The sequence below is a fragment of the Sus scrofa genome, chromosome 13 (assembly GCF_054392235.1).
Source record: "Sus scrofa isolate SSC_HxYL_T2T_F1_AM1 chromosome 13, Sscrofa_HxYL_maternal_Yorkshire_Landrace_v2.0, whole genome shotgun sequence".
NCBI classification, from domain to species: domain Eukaryota; kingdom Metazoa; phylum Chordata; class Mammalia; order Artiodactyla; family Suidae; genus Sus; species Sus scrofa.
Window position 1 is genome coordinate 17,747,955 of NC_139395.1, and position 27,958 is coordinate 17,775,912.

The 27,958-nt window shown below is 38.5% G+C and overlaps 1 protein-coding gene across 20 annotated transcripts in view; it reads right to left on the bottom strand.

The window, feature by feature from the left end:
* Positions 1-27,958, bottom strand: part of ANKRD28 (ankyrin repeat domain 28) — a 216,253-nt gene that overhangs the window by 70,756 nt on the left and 117,539 nt on the right. For 16 of the 20 annotated variants that reach the window (XM_021068209.2, XM_084986547.1, XM_084986540.1 and 13 more), the window contains 1 exon segment: positions 15,561-15,639. In XM_021068209.2, the coding sequence (XP_020923868.1) occupies positions 15,561-15,639 (79 nt within the window). 20 annotated transcript variants of the gene reach the window in all.

Genomic DNA, 27,958 nt, shown 5'->3' on the forward strand with positions numbered 1-27,958 from the left:
AAAATGTTCTCTGACAAAAACCACAGCAATATCTTCACAGATCCCCCTCCTAAAGTAATGACAATAAAAACCAAAATAAACAAATAGGACCTAATTAAACTTAAAAGTTTTTGCACAGCAAAGGAAACCCTAAACAAAACGAAAAGACAACGCATAGAATGGAGAAAATATTTGCAAATGATGCCACTGACAAGGGATTAATCTCCAAAATATATAAACACCTCCTGCAGCTCAATACAAAAAAACAAACAGGCCCATCAAAAAATGGGCAGAAGATCTATACAGACAATTCTCCAAAGAAGACATAGAGATGGCCAAAAAACACAACATGATAAGATGTTCAATATCACTAATTATTAGAGAAATGCAAATCAAAACTACTCCCAGGTACCTACCACCTTACCCCAGCCAGAATGGCCATTATCAAAAAGTCTATAAACAATAAATGCTGGATAGAGTGTGAAGAAAAGGGAACCCTCTTACACTGCTGGTAGGAATGTAAATTGGTGTAACCATCATGGAAACCAGTATGGAGGTTCCTCAAAAAACCAAAAATAGAATTACCATTTGTTCCAGCAATCACTCCTGGGGATCTATCCAGAGAAAACCATGACTCAAAAAGATACATGAACTGACAGCACATTGTAAGTCAACTATAATAGGAAAAAATAAAAATCTTAAAAAAAGATACGCCAAACACTTTCTGACATAAACAACAGCAACATCTTCTCAGATCCACCTCTTAGAGTATGGACAATAAAAACAAAAATAAACAAATGAGACCTAATCAAACTTAAAAGTTTCTGCACAGCAAAGGAAACCCTAAACAAAACGAAAAGACAACCCATAGAATGGGAGAAAATCTTTGCAAGTGAATCGACTGACAAGGGATTCATCTCCAAAATTTATAAACACCTTCTGCAGCTCCATATCAAAAAAACAAAAAACCCCATCAAAAAATGGGCAGAAGATCTAAACAGACAATTCTCCAAAGAAGACATACAGATGGCCGAGAAACACATGAAAAGATGTTCAACATCACTCATACTTAGGGAAATGCAAATCAAAACCACTATGAGGTACACCTTACACCAGCCAGAATGGCCATCATCCAAAAGTCTACAAACAATAAGTGCTGGAGAGGGTGTGCAGAAAAAGGAACCCTATCACACTGTTGGTGGGATTGTAAACTGGTGCAACCACTGTGGAAAGCAGTATGGAGATTCCTCAGAAAACTAAACATAGAACTAACTACCATTTGATCCAGCAATCCCACTCCTGGACATCTATCCAGAGGAAACCACGACTCGCAAAGACACATGTACTCCAATGTTCACTGCAGCACTATGTACAATAGCCAAAACACGGAAACAACCTAAATGTCCATCGACAGAGGAGTGGATCCAGAAGATGTGGTACATATACACAATGGAACACTACTCAGCCATCAAAAAGAATGAAATACTGGCATTTTTAGCAACATGGATGGACCTAGAAACTATCATGCTAAGTGAAGTCAGCCATACAATGAGACACCAACATCAAATGCTTTCACTGACATGTGGAATCTGAGAAAAGGACAGACTGAACTTCTTTGCAGAACAGATACTGACTCACAGACATTGAAAAACTTATGGTCTCCAGAAGAGACAGTTTGGGGGGTGGGGGGATGTGCTTGGGCTGTGGGATGGAAATCCTATGAAATTAGATTGTTACGATCATTATACAACTACAGATGTGATAAATTCATTTGAGTAATTTATATATACACACACACATACATACACAGACACACACACACACACACACACACAAAAGATACATGTACCCCAATGTTCATTGTAGCACTATATACAATAGCCAAGACATGGAAGCAACTTAAATGTCCATCAACAGAGGAGTGGAAAAAAAAGACATAGTACATATACCCAATGGATTATTAACCATAAAAAGGAATGAAATAATGGAATTTGCAGCAACATGGATGGACGTAGAAATTATCACGTTAAGTGAAGTTAGACAATGACACACAAACGTCATATGCTATCACTTACATGTGGAATCAAAGAAAGGATACAATGAATTTCTTTGCAGAACAGATACTGACTCACAGATGTTGAAAAACAGATGGTTTTCAAAGGAAACAAGTTTCAGGGGTGAAGGATGGGCTGGGGGTTTAGGATGGAAATGCTGTCAAATTAGGTTGTGATGATCACTGCACAACTCTAAACATAAAATTCACTGAGTTAAAAAAAAAAATTTGACATAGTGTCCATGTGGATGTGGGTTCACATCCTGACACTGCTCAGTGTGTTAAGGATCCAGTGTTGCTGAAAGCTGCATTTAGGTCACAGATGTGGCTCTGATCTGGCACTGCTACAGCTGTGGTGAAGGCTGGCAGGTGCAGCTCTGATTCCACCCCTGGCCCAAGAATATGCCATGGGTGTGGTCCTAAAACAACAAACAAATAAATAGAATATGGCACAGATGAACCTAACTACAAAACAAAAACGACTCACAGACATAGAGAACAGACTTTCTTGTGGTTGCCAAGGGAGGAGTGGGGAGAGAGTGGGATAGACTAGGGGTTTAGGGATAGTAGATGCAAACTATTACATTTAGAATGGATAAGCGATGAAGTCCTGCTGTATAGCACAGGGGACTATATCCTGTCTCTTGGGATATAACACAGTAGAAGATAATATAAGAAAGGAAATGTATATATATGTGTGACTGGGTCACTTTGCTGTACAGCAGAAATTGGCGCAGCATTGTAAAAATCAACTATACTTTAAGTAAAAAAAAAAAGAAAGAAAGAAAAGAAAATACAGAGTTCCCATTGTGGCTCAGCTGAACCAAACCTGACTAGTGGCTCTGAGGACTTGGGTTTGATCCCTGGCCTTGCTCAGTGGGTTAAGGATCTGGCATTGCCATGAGCTGTGGTATAGGTCTCAGACATGACTCAGATCCTGTGTGGCTATGACTGTGGCATAGGCCAGCAGCTACAACTCCAATTCAAGCCCTGGCCTGGGAACCTCCATATGCTGCAGGTACGGACCTAAAAAGCAAAGCAAAGCAAAGAATCCGTACTCTGGGGTTATTTAAAAAAAAAAAAAGAACTGGAAGGTGTGAAGGGGCACTATGGCAGAAAGGCAACTGCATCGTATGCTATGAACCTTTAAAGGTGTGTATATTTTAATTCTAAAATGAAACTGAAACACTACATATTCAAAAAGTGAGACACACTGATGAGGAAATAAAAGTAGCCATAAAAAACACTCCAAGAATTTGGCTTCAAGTGTAAAGAAAAAAGTTGAAAAGTAAGGAGAAAGTAAAGACTGTCTTTTGTAAACAGGTTAGAGACATACAACTAAAGGAAGAAAATCTAAGTTTCATAGTGCATTTGGCAGCATCATAAAAACCCTGTGGCTGGCTTCATTCTTCCATTTTGTTACGATAATTAATTAATTAAAGCACCTTTCTCTTTTAAAAACAAAATCAAAGTTAATTTATCCTGTGAAAGATCATTATACAATTACAGATGTGACAAATTCATTTGACTAACAAAAAAAAATATGTAAAAAAATCAATGTTAATTTTATCAAAAACATGAGTAACTGTAACAAACAATCCACGGACGGTTTAACCAGAACACATGCTGTTAACCTGCAACTAGTTAGGCAACTTGACAAAAAATGTGGCTTGTTCTTTTTAGATTCTAAAGATAATGCAAGAAGATTATTAGCACAATGGGATTTTAGACATCTGACCATATTCTTTCTCAGAAAACATTCATCTTTCTTTTAATAACACTAAGGAAATATTTTAATTCCTTGGAAACTAAAGGTCAAAACGTGAGAAATGGTTGGCCTAACTCTAAGGACACAATACAACAGGAATCTCCCCTGGCCACATCGGTTAATTAGCATGTGCTTTATGCCAGACAAACATGGCATAGCAATGTCCATCACAAGAGCAGCAGCAGTTGGCTGTAAAATGAAAAATGGCTTAGAAGCAATAAATATGGCAGTGCATACCAGATATCCAGGTACCAGAGCTCATCTCATGTGACCTCCTTGAAGGTGACCAGACTTCTGTTCCGCAGAGAGCTCCAAAATTAGCTACATATTCATATACGCAAATTACAAAGTCATTCCAGTAATTGAAAAAAAACATTTCCAGAATAAAGTTAAGTAATCCAACAGCTGAAAACTAGCCACTAGGGCTAATAATGAAGATGAAGACAGGAAAAAGAAACAGAAGGAAAGTGGAAGGAGAGAGGGAGAGGGGAGGGAGACCAAAAGGAGGAAAGTGGGGTGGACATGGAAAATAGGGGAAAGGGAGAGGGGGGAAAAGGAGAGGGGAGGAGGGAAGGGGAGAGGAAGACAGGGAAGGAGGGAAAGAAAAGAAATTGTATCAGTAAGCAGCTCTTTGCAGGAAAACTATCCTCAGCAGGAAGCCCCTTTTCTTGTCACTTTAAGCAAAGCTATACTGTAACTAACTTTTAAATCATGTTCTACTCATGTTCTACTCATCTCTGGCCCTAGCACACCTTTTACATCTTTTAATCACACAATATCTTGCCAACTTGTTGGTTCTTTCCATAGATCAGAGAAGTAGAACTGAAGAATATGCTAACAGATGACCAGATCTCTTCTCTAGCTTCCTCTTCAGTAATCTCAGGAACAAACTGGGTGAACAAGATAAAGCTAACATCTAGAGGAAGATCACCAGGAGTGGACACGCCTTCATGCAGTGGGGGAGGGCAATGACTCTGACCCCTTACTGCAATGATTAACTGAGGTTACTTCCCTCCTTTCCTTTATTCATGGCCCAGCAGAATCTTAGGAGGTGGTTTTGGGGGGACACTGAGTCTACAATTTCCCCAGATTGCTGGCATTATGATTAAAGACACCTTTTCTTTCTACCATTTTTGTCAGTATTGATTTTTAAGCAGCCAACAGCAGGACACTCAATTCATTTGATAACAGATTCACTTAAAACACAAAAGAGTCTTTCTAGAGAGAAATAAAAGCAAATGTAAGAGTTCAGGTGGCATCATCACTCTCTCTGCCTAGGGAAGTATATTATTTGGGATTTAAAAGGATGACCTTAAGTCACCAAGAAAAGATTAGTTTCTTTACTATCAGAAAAGAACATAAAAGCAGTGCCACCTCAATTGTTGAAATCATGCTACTGGGAGACCCTGCAGTAAGAGAAGTACTGCTAGGAAGCTGACAACAACAAGCAGGATGATGTCACTGCAAAATGACACCCACAGAAAGAGTGCTAGGAGCGTATCTTGTTAAACCTAAGACTTATGCCCAACTGTGTAAATCAAATACGCTCTTTTCTAGACTCCCCTTTCCCCCACAAATTCCATGTAGATCCACTAAGCTTTCCCTTCAGGTAAATAACCAGCCAGATCCTAGGCCACATCAAATATCTGGGTTTGGATTCACCTTCCCAGAGTAGAGATGTGATTACATTTCTCATATGTTAAAGCAAAACAAACAAACAAACAAGCAAGCAAAAATCAACTGCAGGGTCACTCACACAGGCTGGTTTTGACATCACAGAGTATACAGAAAAATCCAGATAACCTGCTTCCTTTTATCTAATCTTTTCATTTATTAATTTATGAAACTAAAATATGTACTGAAGCAATAGTTTTTGTTTGTTTGTTTATTTTTTAAGACAAAAAAGATATCTGGAGTTCTTCTGTGGCACAGCAGGTTAAGGATCCAGCATTGTCACTGCAGCAGCTTGGGTCGTTGCTGTGGTGTGGGCTTGATCACTGGTCTGGGAACTTTCACATGCCATCAGTATGGCCAAAAAAAGAGAGAAAGGAAAGAAGATATTTATGTTAAAATTTCCGGAATTAGATAAATGCCTAGCTCATTTGAAGGTAAAACAGAAAGTAATTTTAAAAAATAAAAAATCTGGTTCACTTACATCAGCATATTCTGGGCTCTTGCCAGCAATGCAGCTGAAGAGAGGTGTGGACAGGTGAGGAGACAATCAAGGGTCAGTAGAAGGGGCCCAGGAGCAGGACCTGTGATCTAATAATGGCTCTGTAACCTGTAGGCTGTGCGACCTAGAGCTGTTCCCTATATGCCCAGACCTTTATTTTGTTAATCATAATCCTCGTAAGTGTATGTGTTTGTCTGTCTGTCTCAAGGGAAGAAAGACCCTAGGTTAAAACAACATAAGAGCACCTGTTTTTGCAAAGTGGGTTCTATGAAGTCAGGCATCCAAATCAGGAATGCCCCATTTGACTCTAGGAATCTCTGCAAAAAAAACTGATTCACCTGCTTTCTCCCTAATCTGATCACTCACCAAGATCTACCAAATTCTTTGATTTTTTAAACCTCAGTTACCAGTAAAATAAAAGCTGTGGTAAATGATCTCTCTGATCCATTTTCAGTTAAAACATTCTATCTTATTTTGAAATACTCAGAACAAATTATTTCATGCTTACTAAGTAACTTGCCCTACTTTAATATTACATAGATAAGATAGTATCTTTATAATCAATGTTATAATCTTCAAATTACAGTCCACAGGTTGCCAGCCACCTATTTTGAAAAGTTTTACTTCAACACAGCTACATCTATTCAATTATGTGTTAAGGATGCAGCTTTGGTATTAAAGAAGTAGAGCTAAGTAGCCACAGTATCTGTATGACCCTTTACATAAAAAAGTCCATCAACCGCTGATCTAGGCTAAGTACTAGAGATTTGACAGTACTAAAATTATTTCTATTTTCCTATGTGTTTATAATCATTATAGTCCCACTAGTAATTTTCTAAAACTTCTATTGGCAGAGAATAGTTCTCTTCTTTGCTCCTAACCCACAGAGGAGATAGTCCATATCGAGTGGGCTGGGCCAGGAGCCGAGCACTTTGAGCACTCCTCTCAAACTGGAAATAATTTTCCTTTGGCTTAAGGGCAAAAGGAAAGGCAGTGGCAAAAGTTCAGATTCTATTTTCAGGTTGGGTGTAGAATGAGCAAAAGTGATTACATTTCCACTTTTCCACCTGTGATGCTGCACCACCCCCACCCTCACCCAGTGCACTGCATTATTTAAAGAGGCCATTATAAAAACTGGATATTGGAGGTTGAACTGTGTTCCTGCTGCCAAATTCCTATGCTGAAGTCCCAAACCCAGCCAGCACCAGCACCTCAGAATGCAATCTTATTTGAAGAAAGTCTTCACAGAGGTAATTAAGTTAAATGTTTTTTTCTTTTTCTTTTTCTTTTTTTAAAGGGTGGGCCCTAATGCAATATGACTGGGTCCTTTAAGTAGAAGAAATTTGGACACAGATATGTACAGATGGAAGACATAAGGAGAAGATGGCCATCTACAAGCCAAGGAGAAAGCCCTAGAACAGACACTTCTCTCACAGCTTTTAGAAGACACTAACCCTGCCAACACCTTAATCTTGGACTTCCAGCCTCCAGATCTGTGAGAAAATAAATAACTTGTGGCAATCTGTAATGGCAGCCTTAGCAAATTAAAACAACAGCATTGTAGGCTTTCAAGAGTCATATACTTTAGGTCTAATTCTTACTACCAAAAACATATCCCATGCTTCCTTATCAGGAACTTTATTTTCTATAAAAGGCAATTAAATGAATTTCTGACTGCAAGTTCCCTTTGTGGCTCAGGGGTAATGAACCCAACTAGTACCCATGAGGATGAGGGTTCTATCCCTGGTCTTGCTCAGTGGCTTAAGGATCTGACATTGCTGTGAGCTGTGGTGTAGGTCACACACTCAGTTCGGATCCTGAGTTGTTGTGGCTGTGGTGTAGGCCGCCAGCTGCAGCTCTGATTCAACCCCTAGCCTGGGAACTTCCATATGCCATGGGTGTGGTCCTAAAAAGAAAAAGGAAAAAAAAAAAAAAAAAAAAGAATTTTTGACTAATGCCTTATGCAAGACACTTATTTAACTAGCTAATATATGCTGGAAACAGCCTGAGGTACTGGTAAACCTATGTTTTAAAAATACAAGCATTAAATGAATAGCTCCCATAAAAATATCTATCTATACTTAGGCAGCCAGAAAATTCAGTCCTTGAAACAGAAGTCTTCAACAAAAGTCACTGCCTACACAAATTTTACTAAATGCTAAGTAGATGGAGGAGGGAGCAGAGTGCAGAGGGGAGAAGAGCAGTTCAGACTGTAGCAGAGTTAAGAATATGAACTCTGCAGTCAGACAGACTGGGTCTGAATGCTGGCTCTTGTTGGTTTTTTGGCTGTGCCATGGCATGTTGAAGTTTCCAGGCCAGGGACCAAACCCATGCCACAGCAATGACCCAAGCTGCTGCAGGGACAACAAGGGATCCTTAAACCTCTGAGCCTCAAGAGAACTTCAGCTCTAGTTTTTATTAACAGTACAACTTTCAGCCAGTTATTACATCTCTAAATGCTTTTGTTTACTTCATCTATAATAACACCTTCAGAGGTAACAGGATAAAATGAGATAGTAAATGAAAAGGGTAAATTTAACACAGTACTTGAGATAGAGTAAGCACTCAGTACTTCCTATTGCCTTACCCCATTCAATAACTGGAAAATTAATTATACTAGAGTCTAGCGTTTACCATAGATCCTAGGGAAAAATTTACTTGTTTAATTACACATCAAACACAGTACCTTTCATCCACAAATCTTGAAAATGCATCATGGGTAAATATTTGATTTCTAATGTTTTGGACTGCAAATTAAGGTGAATAAGTAGTTTTACTTTCTTTCTTTCTTTCTTTCTTTCTTTTTTTTTTTTTTGGTCTTTTTGCCTTTTCTAGGCCCACTCCTGCGGCATATGGAGGTTCCCAGGCTGGGGGTCCAATCAGAGCTGTAGCTGCTGGCCTACACCACAGCCACAGCAACTCAGGGTCCAAGCCAGGTCTGCGACCTATACCACAGCTCACGGCAATGCCAGATCCTTAACCCACTGAGCAAGGGCAGGGATTGAACCCGCAACCTCATGGTTCCTAGCTGGATTTGTTAACCACTGAGCCACAACGGGAACTCCAGTAGTTTTACTCTTAAAAACTCACCAAAATACAAAAGAGAATGTGAGGAAATGTCATATTCAATACAGCAAGAAAACAGTTACAACCACAAACCAAACTAGAAAGAGCTTCTATCAAATACAGTAAAATCTGTACCAAAATGAAGGATGTCAAGTGAAGCTTCTTCAGGTCCAGGGAAGGCTACCTAGTCATTTAAAAGAGCATGTTTGAGTACATGTCCTGCCCCTATTTCTCCTGTTTGTGTTCCAGAACCCATACCTAACATCCTTTTAGATTTAGAGGTCACCCACAGGAGAAGTTCTCTTCACAATACAGAGAAAAAGGTGAGGCCATGCTAAAGGAAGGACCGAGCAAGCAACTACCTTATATTTGACAAAGCTGCTGGGGATGGAGGGTAAGAGCCAATCATCACCGGACCACCGCCTGAGAATCCATGATCCAAGGAGCTGTTGGGTCACCTTAACTATCTGCAGTATATTAACAATGATGAAATCTTATGCTACTAGGACTGAAAGAAAAGGCATTTGGTTTGAGAGCTATGTGAAGAAACAAACTTAAGTGAGTCTCACTTTTTGCCGCCCTCTCCTCTGTTCTTCAGTACATAGTTATTCTGGAAAGAAACATATTCCTTAATGATGTCTAAGAATTTGAAAGGATTCAGCATAAGACTAGAGCAAAAATACACAAAAGTAAACTGAGCAAAATGCAGTTAACAGGTACATATTATTTGAAAGAAATTATCCCCAGAAAGGAAAGGAAGGGTTTGTGAACTACTCTTCAGACACAGTTTTGGAGAAATTAAGCTCTGACCAAAAGACCTCAAAGAAGAAAGAGCTCCAAGAAAGTTAAGACAATGCAGCGGTAAGAGGTGGTGGAATAGGCAAGAGAAAAGGAAAATAAAGCAATTATAGATAAAAGCCTAGACACAAAAAACAGAATAGACATATATTACAACACAGTCCAGAATCTAAAGCCACAAACAGAATGTGTTTTTAAAAACCTAAGTTAGCTTCTGCCCATCCATCCAAAACTCCCAAATGGTTTTCCACATCACTTTAAGAATCAAAGTAAGTCTTTCTCTGGACACTCCCACCCCTACCTACCCTGCCACCGATGCTTTATCTCCTACTGCTTTTTGCACTTACCTCCAAACATGCTACACCTCAGAGTGTTTGTACTTGCTGTTCTCTCAATTTTCACTAAATGGCTACATGGTATGCTAGGCTCACTTCCTTATTTCTATCAGTTATCTCCTTGAATGTCACTGAATCCTCTTCTAATTATCCAATATAAAATAGCAATTGATACCTGCCCAATTTCTTTTAATTTTTCCATAGAAATCTTCACCATAAGATAAACTACATATATTTGTTACTAACTTCCCCATTAAAAAAAAACTCCATGAAGACTGGGACTTCATTTATTTTATCCACCATTCTAGCCACAGCAACTCGTATAGTGCTTTCTGAACAGACATGCTCATTAAACATTTGTTGGATGAATGGAGGATAGGTAAAAGGGAATGACTTAAAACTAAATGCAGGGGAGTTCCCGTTGTGGCGCAGTGGTTAACGAATCCCACTAGGAACCATGAGGTTGCGGGTTCGGTCCCTGCCCTTGCTCAGTGGGTTAAGGATCCGGCGTTGCCGTGAGCTGTGGTGTAGGTTGCAGACGCGGCTCAGATCCCGAGTTGCTGTGGCTCTGGCGTAGGCCGGTGGCTACAGCTCCGATTGGACCCCTAGCCTGGGAACCTCCATATGCCGCGGGAGCGGCCCAAAGAAATAGCAAAAAGCCAAAAAAAAAAAACAAAAAACAAAAAACAAAAAACTAAATGCAGGGAAAAAAACAAAACAAAACAAAACAAAAACCTAAATGTAGGAGTTCCTGTAGTAGCAAACACAACTAGTATCCATGAGGACACAGGTTCAATCCCTGGCCTCACAGTAGGTTAAAGATGAGGCGTTGCTGTGAGCTGTGGTTTAGGTCGCAGATGTGGCTCAGATCTAGTGTTGCTGTGGCTGTAGTGTAGGCTGGTGGCTACAGCTCCAATTCGACCCCTAGCCTCCTAGCCTAGGAATTTCCATATGCCACAGCTGCAGCCTTAAAAAGACAACAAACAAATCCCTAAATATAAAGACAAAATTATAATCAGAGAAAAGCTGATAAAGACAGATGAAGGAGATCCATTTTACCAGTAAAACACAAGGCAGAAAAATTTACTGATAGAAAAACACATGGAAATAAAGTATCCAAAGATGCACTAGACAATATAAATGAAATAAAAATCTGAATTTCAGAACTAAAAGTATACATTCACATTATTTCCCAGCAAAAGGACTCAAAGATTTAGCCTAAGAAAGTTGGTATGAATTTCAGAGATGAAAACTGAAGCCTACAAGCATCCAGGCAGAAGAGAATGGACCATGGTAGTGGAGAGGGTAATGGGGGATGGGGGATGGAGTGTTGGCAGAGAAGAGCTTGATCTAAGACTTTCACTCAATGCTAGAAGACAATGGAAAAACATCTATAACAATAAAAGCAAAACACATAAATCAAGAATTTTATAACTAGCTAATCTACTGTTCAGCTAAAAAACAAACAAACAAACAAAAGGCACAGCCCCAAATAAATAAGATACCAGGGAGTACAATGCCCATGAACTCTTATAGAAAATATAAAAACAAAAACTACTTGATGTCTTTTCAACCAAGATACACCAAAATTTAAAACCTGAGAATAGATAAGCTATGCCTAAGGGCAGTGTGTGTGAGTGTGTGTGTGTGTGTGTGTGTGTGTGTGTGTGTGTGTGTGTGTGTGTGTATGAGTGAGATAAAACAGTGGTAATTATGATTACAAAATAGAATATAAAGTCATAATTCTTGACAATGAAAATACTAGAGCGAAGCAAATTAGAGAATGATATTTCCCAATTTCTCATCATAGTAAATCAGAAAACAATCAATCTCAAACACGAACATGGGAGTCCATGCCTCTAAGGAATGATCAACTTTTTCATATTCCTCACTTTTCATTTTAGAGTATATTTTAGGAACAAATAATGAACAAATAGTCTTGCCATGGATATCGAACTAGTTTTGTTTTGTTTTGTTTGTTTTTTTTTTGTTTTTTTTTTGGCTTTTTAGGGCTGCACTTGTGGCATATGGAGGTTCTGTTAGGGGTCGAACTGGAGCTATAGCCTTCAACCTATGCCAGAGCTATAGCAATGCTAGATCCTGGCTGTGTCTGCAACCTACACCACAGCTCACGGCAACACCAGATTCTTAACCCACTGAGTGAGGCCAGGGATTGAACCCACAACCGCATGGTACCTAGTCAGATTCATTTCCACTGTACCATGACAGGAACTCCCAAACTAGTTTTTACGATATATAAAATTACAATAATTTACTTTATTGTGTGTTCTTACTGAAGCATACTATGACTTTTGCATAATGCCAGGGCTAAATGGGGATTATTTCATATTGCTTAATTTTCTTAAGATTACACCAGTTAATGTTAACCCAATTACTACTGTAACATGTCACTGGTAGTTAACATGAAGGGCAAGAAGAGTCTACCCCAAACTTTATAGTAACAATTTTCATTACTAGTTACAAATTAGCCTAAATTTCTTGCCTACTTTCTGCTTCATGTATTCTCTTCTTTATCTAATTTATTTCTAGCTATTTTACTTTTTGATGAATCGTAAATGGAACTGTTTTGTTAATTTCTCTTTTCTGATACATACAAACACAAGAGATTTTATATATTGATTTTGGATCCTGCAACTTCACTAAATTTGATTATTTCTAACAGTTTCTTTTATGGAATCTTTATAGTTTTCTATATATAATGTCATCTGCAAAGAAACAGTTTACTTCTTCCTTTCTAATTTAAACATTTTAAATTTGCTTTTCTTGCCTAATTGCTATGGCTAGGTCTGCCAGGACTATGTTGAAAAAGCAATGACAGTGGGTATTCTATCTTGTGCTCCTGACTTCAGAGGAAAAGCTTTTAGCTTTTCAGCTTTGAGTATGATGTTAGCTGTGGGCTTAATCATGTACGGTCTTTATATTCCTTCTATACTTAATAGGTGAGAGTTTTTTTGGATCTTTCTTTTGGTTTGTTTGTTTTTACCATGAATGAATATTTAATTATGTCAAATGCTTTTCCTGCATCAATTGAGATAATCATGATTATTAGTCTCATTTTGTTAAGAAGTGTATCACACTGATTTGCAGAAGCTGAACCATCCTTGCATCCCTGTAATAAAACACACTTGATCATGGTATGTGATCCGTTTAATGTATTGTTGAATTCTGTTTGATCTATGTTCATCAGGGAAACTGGAGTGTAATTTCCTTTCTTTGTAGTATCTTTTTCTGTTTTTTTTTTTTTTTTTTTTTTTTGTATCGGGGTACTGCTGGCCTCATAGAATAAGTCTGGAAGCATTCCTTCTTCAATTTTCTGCAATAATTTGAGAAAAACAGGTATTAATTCTTCTTTAAATGTTTGGTAGAATTCCCCTGGTCCTGGACTTATTATTACAGTAGAATATGCTTCAATTAAGAAGTGTTATTTTTCTCTTGAACCTCAGTTCTTATCTCTAGTAAATTTCAGCTGAAAACTAGTGAGCTAGCACCCATAAAGGAACAGATACCTTCAAGGAAGTACGTCAATGACGAAGTTATTCATAAGGATTAATATAATGATATTAGCTTTGGCGTTCCCACTGTCCCTCAGTGGGTTACAAACCCAACTAGTATCCATAAGAATGCAGGTTTGGGGAGTTCACTTAGTGGCTCAGCAGTGAATGAACCTGACTAGGATCCATGAGGATGTGGGTTTGATCCCTGGCCTTGCTCAGTGAGTTAAGGATCTGGTGTTGCTGTGAGCTGTGGAGTACATTGCACACGCAGCTGTGGTGTAGGCTGGCAGCTATAACTCTGATTACATCCCTAGCCTGGAAACTTCCATATGCTGCAGGAGCAGTCCTAAAAAAAAAAAAAAAAAGAATATCAGCCTGGGAGTTCCTATAGCGGCTCAGCAGGTTCTAAGTCCAACTAGTAGCCATGAGGATGCATGTTCAATCCCTGGCTTCATTCAGTGGGTTAAGGATCCAACATTGCCGTGAGCTGTGGTATAGGTCACAGATGCAGCTTGGATCCTGCACTGCTTTGGCTGTCGAAGAGGCTGGCAACTATGGCTCTGATTTGGCCCCTAGCCTGGGAACTTCCATATGCCACAGGTGTGGCCATAAAAAGCCAAAAAAAAAAAGACAAAAAGAATATTAGCCTGGTCCATACTTAACTATAATTCTATATGATCATGCAATTGTTATAAAATCAAAATTTTTAAATTTTTATTAATTTATAATAGCAAAATTCTATTCAGTCTACTATTTAATAGGATTTTCACTCAAAATTTCTCTTAGTGCTCCTCCCCAAAAAAATTCAAAAGAATGGTACTATCTCTCCAAATGCATTATGCATATATCTGCGCAGTCTGGCAACACAAACACAACTGAAACACAAATCCTCTCCCAGTAACTATCACTTACAACAATCTGGGTAAAACAAAAATAAGCTCTCTTTGACTGCTTGTTTTAGGAATGCAAGTAGTATGATCATAATAGGAACTATTCTCTAAGAAACTGTTTTACCATTATTTCATATTGTGAAGTCTTGAACAGTTTACAAGTAATTTCAAAATAAAGTACAAGTTCCTAAAATGTATTTTACAGGCCAACAAAAAGGAATCATGTAGAAGCTATTTAAAGACATAAATCTTGCTGGCATCACTTTCAAAATACATCTGCAATCATATCTTTCTTTACCCTCTCCACAGCTATATCAGTTCCAAGCCACCATCACTTCCTCCTTGGAAAACGGTAATCTCCTAGTAATTCTGTGATCAATGAGGCATTATATGATTACTCTATATAATATCCTACCCTATAGAATGCTCATCCCAATCCATCAGCTATCCTTCCGAATGACATAGCATTTGCATATAACCTATGCGCATTCTTCCGTATACTTTATCTCTAGAGTACAATACCTAACACAATATAAATGCTACATAAATAGCTGTAAATACAATGTAATACTATGTAAACAGTTGCCAGTGCATGGCAAATTCAAATTTTGCCTTTTGGAACATTCTGGAATTTTTTCCCAAATATTTTTGATCTGTAGTTGGTTGAAATCCATGGATACAGAACCCATGGACAGAGAGGGCCAACTGTATTCTGATCTACTTTTTCATTTTTCATTTATCCCCTATACTGTAAAATTACTATATTTGTAGCCTGTTTTTCTTTATTAGACTATAAGCTCCATAAGGGCAGGGATTTGTTTTCCAAAGTACTCTAAGCACCAGAACAATACCTGGGACATATAACATCAGTACTTCTAGAATGAACAAATAAGTTTCAGCTTAAACAAATACGAATGAACAGTCATTAAGTTTAATTATGACAAAAACACGCATGATGTGCTCTTAGACAGAGCTTACCATACCAGATAAAATAAGCAATTCAATGATTTCTGCATCTCCAAGATAGGCAGCAGCATGCAGTGGAGTTCTCTTTTCATTGTCCTGTGATAAGAAGGAAAGGTGGAACGTAAATTTCAATATAAAGTTAATATTAATACGCTTTAAATGAAGAAAAACCATCATTAACCACCAGCTTACTAGTTCTACAACTCTATAGTCTAGTCTGCAAATCTCATTAACAGAACATTTCCTTGCTAGGAGAAGAGAAGCCTAAAAAAAAACATTTGGCCTTAAAAGAATAGTAATAAAATGCAGCAAAGAATAAAATAAAAATTTAAGATGATGTGGAGGTCCCTGGTGGCTCAGTGGGTTAAGGATTGGGTACTGTCACTACTGTGGCTGGGGTTGCTGCCATGGCTCAGGTTCAATTCCTGGCCCAGGAATTTCTGCATGCCTTGGGTACAGGGGGGAAAAAAAGCAAAGAAATAGCTTCTTAGACTGCCTTTGAATAAAGATGCCTATGCTGCTAGTATATACAGGAAAATTTCCTTTACTTCATACTACCTGCCTATAACCCCCACCCCAGATTATTCCACAGCTTTACATAGTTTAGAACTGTTGAGCTAACAAAACAAAACGAACCTTAACAAACCAAAAATTTGCTTATCAAAATGTTTCCACAGGAGTATCCACAGTGGCGAAAATAGAAAATTATCTCTGGGGATCTGAAATTATCCTTTAAAACAATAGTAAGTTTTTTCTTAAAGTTTTTGCCAATTTCATTTTTGGCTCTAAACTATATTCCTATCCTTGTAAATATATATATACTGTTTATACATATATATAGTCTTCCAAGCCTTCCTCCAGGAAGAGAAGCTACATCTAAATGCATTGCTTTGTGTACTGTCCCCCTCAAACAACATTATCCAGTTTGAGAAGAAAGATCTTATTAGTGTAATGTCACATTCAGGGATTCAATTCACATTATACCTCATTTAAAGTTACTGCAGCAGTATTGCTGACGTGGCTGCATCTAAGAAAGCTATTTATTTAGAAATACTTATTTTGAACTTTACATCCAATTTTTTTGACACTGGCCTTTGAGTCAGACTGCTGGTTGCTTTCCACTGTGCACAGATAGAAAGTTGTACGTGGTTATTTACCCACCCAGCAAGTGAATAGACTCCCACCATGTCTTAAGTGTTGTTACTTACTGTGGACCAATGGTATATGAGTGGAAGTAAAGGCACAACTTTCTGGTCACCTTCAAACCAGAAGACAACCACTCTAGAGCTAGACATAAACTTGTCTACCTCCCACAGGCTGGAAGGCACATGTGAAACTGTGCCAGCTTTGAACAGGCAGAGGTAGGCCAATATTCTACAAGACTGTTAGACAAGGATACTGAATGATCTTATAGAGCAGAGTTGGCCCACCAACTTAGACTGCTAACTCCTGGACTACTAAGAGAATAAAATTCTTATTTGAATGGGTATTGTATTTTGGGGTCTTTTGACAGCTTTCGAGATTTAAAAAAATGAAAAATTTCACATCATCATAATTTTCTACTTTGGCAAATATCCCAATTAAGCAAAGAAAGGATAGTTAGGTCAATGAGACTAAATTAGGAAAGAAACTTCTAGTCAAGAGGGGTTAAAAAAAATCATAGGCAATCCCTAAAAGCTTTAGGGATTAGAGCATATAAAGGTATTATAAAGATCTGTATAACACATAATCAACCCTGGCTCTACACACATTTCTTCATATAATTTTAATATATTTGTGATATTGTTTTTGTCCCTTATACAAGTAATAAGTACTAAAGTAAAGTGAGGCTGGTACAGTGGTTATTAATGTTTTGTAGTAAGCTCTGTGTCCTTGTCTCCCTAAACATAATTTCCACAAGGTGTTTTTTATTACATTTATACACCCCAGCAAACAAATGGTTTGCACAGAAATTACCAAACAAATAGTCATTGAAAAAGTTAACAGAGAACCACTAAAATATCAGGCTTCATTTAAAGCTGAGTCCTAACTTAGTCAATTTAAGGAAAGAAACTTTAGCTTAAGGCTTCTCAGTGTTAATCATTAACATGTCAAACTTCCCTACGGTGTTTAAATATGAACAGACTCACTCAAATTGAGAAACCCATCTATTCCCAGGATAAACCAAACACACAGCACACACATCGAGTCATTCATGTGTGGGATGTTGGGAATTCTATGACTCAAAGCCTTGAATCCTATTACTGTATTTTATGACTCATTTTATCAACCTTTTTTCATTGATTTGCAGAGAGGAAAAAACAAAGGAGCAAACTGGTTAATTTTAAAAGAAAAAGCTTTGCCTATCATATTTTACTTTAGTACAACACTGAAAATCAAGCAATGAAACATTTAAAATTTCCTTCAACAAAACTTAATAGAATTAAAAAATGACTCTCCCATATACACATGAATTCCACTTCAAGGAATTTTTCTTTTTAGATAAAGGAACTGCTACGTGTATGCAAAAAAAATTCAAGGAAATGTATTGACCATACTAGGAAGTAAAATTTAAACGTCCATCAATAAGAAAATGCTTATTTAAAATTGTGAAACACAAGCAGCTCCTAACCAGACTCATTTAACTGATTCACATGATTAATCAATAGTCTGTTTCCTAAATAAAACTAACAGTGACTTTGGCAGACCACGTGTTTTTACTATTAGACCACCACTAACAAGACCCTGCATCTCATTCCTACCACTAGGTGTATGTTTACAAGATTAAACAAGGGTAAGATATGTCTGTTATCACAACTGCTTGTGCCAACCTCACCTGCAATCATAACATGACTTAATTATATATTACTTAAACTGATGAAATAGGGATGAAAAAAGAAAATTGTTTTTATGATCACTAGGTTGAATACTATACAAAGAATCAATAAAGACAAGCTACCAAAAAAAGTACTATTGAATTGGGTATGGCCAAGACAAGTGAAATATTAAAGGCGTAAGTATTTAGAGAGGTTTTACAAGTTACAGATAATGCACTGTGGGGTATGGTCTATGTAAGGAAGGTAATATTAATTTCTGTCAGTGGACTCCACATTGTCAACAAAAAAGCCTTGGCCCAATTTCAAAAAAAAAAAAAAGGCTGGGAGTTCCCATCCTGGTGCAGGGGAAACGAATCCAACTAGGAACTATGAAGTTGCGGCTCGATCCCTGGCCTTGCTCAGTGGGTTAAGGATCTGGCGTTGCTGTGAGCTGTGGTGTAGGTTGCAGACGCAGCTCGGATCTGGCATTGCTTCGGCTATTACAGCTCTGATTAGACCCTCAGCCTGGGAACCTCCATATGCCGCAGGTGAGGCCCTAAAAAGACAAAAGGAAAAAAAAAAAAAAGGCTAGAAAATGAAGTTATGGTAAAATGCTCAAGATCGTTTAAAATGCTTACCTCTGTCAGATTTCGATTAGCTTATCAACCACCATTTACTAGTGTTTTCAGATGAAAGGTCTTTGAGTTGTACATCTGATAGGGATGGAGTAGGATTCACAGGCTGTACAAGTCCCAGTAGGGGACCACGGACAGAGAGGTAAACCCAGGGAACTTTGCTTCATTCCACTTAAAATGGTCTCCCAAAGTTCCCTAAGTGGTTTAAAGAGACCACTTTAAGTGGAATGAAGCAGCCTTGCTTAACTATAAAACCATACATAAAGATATGCCTCAGGTCAGTAAGTGAAAGATAAAATGAGGTCTGCATTCAAGCTCAGCAAGATAATGATCCTTAGGACCAAGAAAAGGAATTTAAGGGAAAGACGACATTCCAAAGTAAGAGACCTTCATTATACAGAAACCTGAGATGATTCAACATCTTTTAGAGTATGTAACCACGCTTCTCCTGATTTGAATAAGAAGCATGACAGTCCTAGTTTGACCTCATAGGGTCAAATACTCTCTTACCCAATATGAAGGAAGAGCTAATGATATAAGGAAAAAGGTGGTCTTCCCCCTTCCCACTTTCCTTGGATTATAAAAATGTAGCCCACCTAATCCTTGGGGCAGAGCTTTTTTTGCAAGAGTCCTATCTTAATAAATCTATTTCTGCCCTATCACTTTATCTCTTGCTTAATCCCTTCTGTGCTGAGACACAAAGAACCTGAACCTCAGTAAGTTCAGACACCAGGCGAGCGATTCTAATTTTGCAAAAATAAGGGCTCGCGTCCCAATCTGGGTTTAGGCTGGGTTTGAGTCCAGGCATGTGGGTTCAAGTCCCAATCTGGGTTCTGGCTAGGTTTGAGTCAGAGGTATTTCAGTTTGATGTTCACATAATGAAATACTATGTAAGGACTCTGAAACCAATTCAAAAGTGTGGGTTTTCCCCCACACATTCAAGCAATGCGCCAACACTAGCTGGCTGTCCTACAACTCAACACAATTCTAACCCACATCCTATAGGTTAAGGGTTTAGTCCTATTAAGACAGCCCCCACGCTACTTCAGAGGCGAACAGCAAGTCCTTGTGATTGACTGGCTACAAATCCAGATTCCCCAGACACTCTCCTTGGGTTTAATTAATTTGCTGGATAGAATGGCTCCCAGGACTCAGGCAAGCAGTTTACTCACTAGATTACCAGTTTATTACACAGGATATGGAGGATACAAATAGAAAGCCAGACAAAAGAAACACAGGGTGGGATCCCAAACAAAGAAGTTTCCATCTTTGTGGAATCTGGGGCTTGTGTGGTTGCACACACAAGCCATTGACCATGGGCAACCGTACTCAATCTCTAGCCCCTCTACCTTCCCCAGGGATGAGAGGGTGAGAATGAAAGTTCTAACCCTCTAACCAAGTGGTTAGATCCAAAAGCAAGGGCCCCACCCTTAAGGTCTTTCCAAAAGTCATCTCGATAACATAAAAAATATACCTTCACAGCTCTCCAGGCAGGAAATTCCAAGGGTTTTAGGAGCTCTGTTCTAGAAACAGGGGCTAAAGGCTCTGTTCTAGAAATAGGGACTAAATCCAAATATGTATTTCCTATTATAATCATAATATCATATTATGCTTCCAATTTAAAATAATAAGCAGACCCCAATATTCTTTGTCAATGGAACATCTCTAAAGCACAGGGTTAAATGAAAAATGCAACCTCAAAACAATTACACATTAAAGGTTCTACAAACTCCTAGGCCTGAATATACATAAAACATCTATGAAAGGAATACAGTGACTGCCTCTGGATGAAGAACACTGACACACCAGAATCCAAAGTGTGAGAGAGTCATTCTTCACTATTTGTGGCCTTTTGAGACAGAATACTAACTCAGGTAGTCAGTGTAGGAGCATAGGCTTCGATGCATTCTTTGATATGGCTATTGATTAACATTTGTGGCTTAAGGGCTCCAGAAAGTAACATCCCCACAGGCCTTGTATACTACAGGGAGTGTACCTACGCCCAGGTGGACAGTAATCCCTAAGCTCCTGTGACTCAGTTTACAGGAAGAAAAAAACAAAGAAACCATGAGACTTTTGGGACAGTTCCACCTCTAAGACCCCTACTGGACAAGGACTGATATAAGTAATTGAACAAGCCCAATAGGAGAAAACCACATCTTTCTGGACCCCATGTTGGTACCTCCCATCTTTAAGGGATAAAAACCCATACAGGACAATAGAGAGTGGGGGCTCTTCTCCCCCCTTCTCAGCAACCCTGGGAGCTATTTGCTTTCCTGTAATAAAGACTTTGCTTGCTTGCAGCCTTTGTGTTTGAGAAGTTCATTCTTCAACCGTGTGAATAAGAACCCGGATTCTGGTAACATCTATTACCATGTATTTTTCCAAAAAGGAAAACAAAAAAAATTAAAATAATATTTCAGAGAGTTTCCATCCTGGCTCAGTGGTAATGAACGCCACTATTAACTATGAGGATGTGGGTTTGATTCCTGGTCTTGTTCAGTGGGTTACGGATCTGGCATTGCCACGAGCTGTGGTGTAGGTTACAGATGCAGCTTGGATTCCACATTGATGTGGCTGTGGCATAGGCCAGCAGCTGTAGCTCTAATAATACCCCTAGCGTAGGAACTACCCTATGCTACAAGTGTGGCCCTAAAAAGACAAAAAAACAAAATAAAAACCAAAAAACATGTCAATCAGCTGAAGAACATTTCAATAATTTCCCATTCCAGACATTTCACTAAGTCCGGGTACCCATTCAAAAACGAAATTGTTTCTTAAGATATTAAATCAGATTTTAAAGAAACCATTACACCTCCATGAAGTATTCCAAAATAATCCCAATTAGAATTATAAAATACACACAATGGACTCAAAAAGTTGAACTCATTTGATCACCTTTTGATTATATCCACTGAAATTAACTGGAGTTTGGTACTTGCCACCTGCCTCTACATGTATTAAATCATGAGCCACTGCAGCTGCTGACCTTCAGCACCCCTTGAACAGAGCTCAAGGAGGAGACCAGGAGTGAGGCCCTCTGTGCTATGGGAAAACTGGAAGAACAGGTCTTCAGATAGTTAGAGATTTTTAGGAGAAGATTTTATAAGCCCACTTCTTGCACCTCCTCATATCTAGAAAAACACTAAAACTCTTTATGGTGGTGTCTACTCCTCATGACTAGTAGTAACCTTCATGAGACCAGCAGCAAACTTTGTAAAATGTGTGCAAGGCTGCATGCACCTCCCCCTTCACCTTTATCACTTATATCTTTATACTTCCCCTTTCCTCTGGGATGGGGGGCAGTATTTCAGAGCTATCTGAAATATTGGGCTGTAGTTAAGCGGACAAAACAAAAGATGTCACAGTCATTACTCAATGCAGTCACACCAAGGGTGGGCTAGTGAGCCCTGAGGGAATTCAGGAAAGAAAAGACTGGGCCACAGCAGAGGTGCATATTAAAGGATTTATTCCAATAAGCAGACCTTTTTATTTCCCATAGAAATTGATTTTCTGTAAATCTTCTTCTGTAAACCTGGTTATCTGTAAATCTTTTGTTCCTACTACCTTCCCTTTGTTGCAAAAACTCATATATCCTAGCTTCCCCTCACCAGCCTCCTCGGAGCGGTTTCTCAGGGCTGAGATGCTGTTTCCTGGGCTTAAGTCCTAATTTTGCCCCAAATAAAACTTAACTCTCAACCTTCAATTTGTACATTTTTTAAGTGGACAAAATAAATACATTTTTCTTATACTTTTGATGTGGTGCTCTGAAAAAAAAAATTATGTGTATGATTAGGACTTCAAAAAATTATTCACTCTTCCCAAATAAAAGCAAACCAAAAAAAAACAGCTTTAAGTTCCTATAAGTGATTATCCTGAAAGATGGGAAATAATATATATTGAAGGGTAAAAAGGAGACTAGTGATTATTAATGACTTTGGGGTTGGGCCACAGGTGAATGCTGGGCTGGTGTATTACATACCAGTCATCAGAACAGGAGGGAGTTCCTTTGTGGTGACACAACAGTTCTGGTTCTTGAATATATCAATGGTTACACAAATCTACACATAGACAGAATGTCACAGAATTATACACAAAGATGTTACCATCACCCCTGTCCTCTTCCCCTAAATGAGTACATGCAAAAAGCTGGTGAAACCCAAGGAAGGTCTGCAGTCTAATTAGTTGTAATGTGCCAGTGTGAACTGCCTGCTCCTGATAATGTACTGTAAGATGTCACCATAAGAAGAATCTGGGTGGATGGAAACACAGGAAACTCTCTGTATCATTTCTGGAATTCTGAACTATCTCTACATAATTTCAAAGTAAAGTTAAAAAAAAAAAGTGTTCAGAACATCTTGAACACTTTTAGTTTATATGTTGTTATGGTGATCTCCAGAAGTAGTCAGCAAAGCATAGGCAAGCAAGGTTAGAAAACCTAGGGAAGGTGGCTGAGACAGAGTGGAATGCTGGCACAGGCCAGGAAAAGGGTCAGATCTAAACGGCAGTGCCTCATGCCAAATCTGAGGACCCAGGCTGTACTGAGGAAGCTTTAACTTAAAGTAGCTTTTAGGATCAAGGTGGAATAAGCAGCAGCACATACGGTAGGAAAACAGAGAAGTAAAGAGTTAGAAACAGTAAACTGAAAGTGAGAACATCTGTACAAGGATAAATACTTGAGAGTCTGAGAAGTCATCTACTATATGGATTCAACCACAATGTCACAGTGAGGCAGAATACTAACTCAGGTAGTATAGGAGCACAGGCTTTAATGCATTCTTTGATATGGCTACTGATTAACATTTGAGGCTTAAAGGCTCTAGGGAGTAACATCCTCACAGGCCTTTTTGCCCAGGTGGACATTAACCTCTAACCCGCTATGACTCAGTCTATGGGAAGAGAAGGGCAAAGAAACCATGAGACTTATGGGACATTTCCACCCCTAAGACGCCTACTGGACAAAGACTGATACAGGTAACTGGGCAAGGCCAATGGGAGAAAACCACATCTTTCTGGACCCCACATTGGTACCCCCCTCATCTTTAAGGGATAATCCCCACTATAGGACAATGGGGAGGGGGGCTCTTCTCCCCTCTCCCATCTGTCCTGGAAACTATTTGCTTTTCTGTAATAAAAATTTTGCTTGCTTGCTGCCTGTGTGTTTGCAAAGTTCATTCTTAAGCTGTGTGAACAAGAATGTAAATTCTGGTAACATCTTTCCACATCAATAGCAATGACTCAATTCCATAATTCTGTCCCAGTCCAGGTACTAAGGCATTCACATACACTAGCTCTAACTAGGAAGAGTAATATTAGAATCGAAGTGCTTACTTTAGGCTACCTCTAAGCACTTTACCTCAGAGGTTTAGGAAGTGAATACAGATAAGGAAATCAAGCCACAGGAAAGTTTAAGGAATTTACTCAATATCATATCGCTTCACAGTTGAATTCTATCAAATATTGAGAGAAAAGTTAATATCAATCCTTGTGAAACTATTCCAAAAAACTGCAGAGGAAGGAATACTCCCATACTCATTCTATGACGCCACCATCACCCTGATAAAAAAACCAAAGATACCACAAAAAAGAGAAAACTACAGCCCAATATCACTGATACATATATGTGCAAAAACCTCAAGAAAATACTAGCAAACTGAATCCAACAATACATTAAAAGGATCATACACCATGATCAAGAGGGATTTACCCTAGGGATGCAAGGATTTTTCTGTATCTGCAAATCAATCAGTGTGATACACCACATCAACAAACTGAAGAATACCATGTGATCATTTCAATAGATGCAGAAAAAGCTTTTGACAAAATCCAATATCCATTTATGATAAAAACCCTCCAGAAGGTGGGCACAGAGGGAACCTACTTTAACATAATGAAGGCCACATATGACAAACCACAGCTAACATCATTCTCAATGGTGAAAAGCTGAGAGAATTCCTGCTAATAAGGTCAGGAACAAGACAAGGATGTCCATTCTCACCACATTTATTCAATACAGTTTTGAAAGTCCTAGCCAGGGCAATCAGAGGAGAGACAAAAGAACTGTACTATGAAAACTATGAGACACTGATGAAAGAAACCAAAGATGACACAAACCAATGGAAAGATATACCAAGCTCTTTGACTGGAAGAATCAATATTATCAAAAGGACTATACTACCCAAGGCAATCTACAGATTTAATGCAATCCCTACGAAATTACCAACAGCATTTTTTCACAGAACTAGAACACAAAATTTTTAAATTTATATGGAAACACAAAAGATCTCAAATTGAAGTTCCTGTTGTGGCTCAGTGGGTTAAGGACCTGACGTTGTCTTTGTAAGGATGCAGGTTCAATCCCTGATCTTGCTCAGTGGATTAAGGATCTGGTGCTGCCACAAGCTGCAGCATAGGCCACAGATACTGCTCAGATCCAGTGTTGCCATGGATGGGTGTGGTGTAGGCCTCAGCTGTGGCTCTGATTCAACTCCTGGCTGGGAACTTCCATATGCCTCAGGACCATTTAAAAAAAAAAAAAAAAAAAAAAAAAGACTGCAAATAATAAATGTTGGAGAGTGTGAAGAAAAGGGAACTCTCTTACATTGTTGGTGGGAATGTAAATTGGTACAACCACTATGGAAGACAGCAAGCGAGGTCCTCAAAAAAAGAAAAGAAAAGAAAAAAACTAAAAGTAGAACTACTATATGAAGCAGCAATCCCACTCCTGGGAATCTATCTGAAGAAAACCTGATTCAAAAAGTTACTTGCAAGCCAATGTTCACTGCAGCACTATTTAGAATAGTCAAGACATGAAAGCAACCTAAATGTCCACTGACAGAGGAATGGATAAAGAAAATGTGGTATGTATATGCAATGGAATATTAGCCATAAAAAGAATGAAATAATGCCACTTTCAGTAACATGTGTGGACCTAGAGATTATCATAAATTAGTGAAAGACAAACATCATATGATATCACTTATATATGGAATCTAAAAAAAAAGGATACAAATGAGCATATTTACAGAACAGAAAGAGACTCACAGACTTTGAAAATAAATTTCTGGTTACCAAAAGGGACAGGCAGTGGGGAGGGATGAACTGGGGGTGTGGGTGGGATTAGCATATGCACACTGTGGTATATGTAATGAGTGGCCAACAGAGATCTGCTGTATAGCACAGGGAATTCTACCCCATATTCTGTGATAATCTATATGGGAAAAGAATCCGAAAAAAAAAAATAATAATGGCACATTTTCCTCTTGCACCTTTGCTCCCTTTCCCCTGACCAAATCCCTTTACTCTTCACGACCCAGCTCACATTCCTTCTCTACCACAGTCTTTAGGACCATGTCAGTACACTGAGATCTCTCTATCCTGTCTTCTACCACAACATTACCATTTGTACCACACAGGTGGCATTCTTGGTATTGCTCAACTTTGGGTTTAGGTCATGATTTCATAACTAAGTATCTAGAGGAAGCAAATTGTCTAATTTTATACCTACATAATAGCACCTTGCTCAAAGTTACAGACCTCACAGGCACTCAAGAGGTTTAAACAAATTAAAATGTTAATGAAGAAAACCCACCACAAATCAACAATATTCTAGTGTACTGTAGCTTGCAGGACACTTCTATATTGAACAAAGTACATTCTAGAACAGCTTCTGACAGACAACTACCCAAATCTCTGGGTATGGATTACTGTACACAAATGAATTAAAAACCAGTTCTAAAATGTTTGCTATGATTCTTTTGCCCCAAGGAATACTTTGAGAACCTCTATGGAACCTTAAAGTTTCTAACATGAAAAACCATCAGCATTTAGCAGAGCACTGTTACTTTAGGTAAAGTGTTTTGACTAATAGAGTAAACAGAGTGTCTATTTCCTCTCACTGTCCTTAAGAATTACTATTTATTGAACACTTACCTTAGATCGCATTACTGGGTGCAAGCAACAGAAATCTAAATTGAGCTAGGTTAGGTAAAATGGATTTATCGGGACACAGGAACACCTCATGTAACTGAAGGCCAAACAACCACAACTTGGGTAAGGAAGGTGTGTGGAAAGGCCACAAGAACACTTGAAACATTTAAGCCTCTGTCTTTTTCTCAGTTTTTCTAGCATCAGCTTCTTTTCTTTGCCTTCACCAACATTTTCCCTCATGTAAGGAAACAAAGACATTAGAGATCCCGGAATTTACTTTTAAAATTTAAGCAGCCCGAACAGAACAGTATTCTGATTGACCCAACTTTTGTAGCTGTTCACCTGTGTACCAATCAAGTGAGAACAGCTGAAGAATTCAGGTTTTACTAACACAGCAGTTTCCACAGTATTCTGTGGAATGAAGAGTTTCTCAGAAAGGATGGCAACCCCATGTATCTTTATTTTGTGGTAGGTACTGCATAAAGCACATGACACATCTATTTTATGCTGCAAAATTACTGGATAGTTTACCATGCATTATGAGGAAACTGCCTCCAAACTCAGGCTCTTCACCAAAATGCTATATTGACAATTGACCAATTAAAAGTATTTATTCAAAGCTGGGCAGGTTATTGCTTCTATTTTTTCTTTTTTTTCTTTTTTGCTTTTTAGAGCCACAACCAAAGCACATGGAGGTTCCCAGGCTAGGGGTCGAACAGAACTGCAGCTGCTCGCCTACAAAACCACATCCACACCACGGGATCCTAGCTGTGTCTGTGACCTAAACCACAGCTCATGGCATGACGGAAACAGCAATTTGGGCAGAAGGCTGAGCTTCCTCACACTTCATAAGGTAAGTGATATTTAGTTTTTAAATTTCCATAATTTTTTAATAGTTATTTCCCCAATATAATTTTTTTTCTACTGTACAGTATGGTGACCCAGTTACATATACATGTACGCAAGGTGAGTGATATTTAATAATGTGTTAGTTTTCTTACTGTTTTATATCTTTGCTTGCAAAGAGTTACATTACTATTATAGTACCCTCCCCCT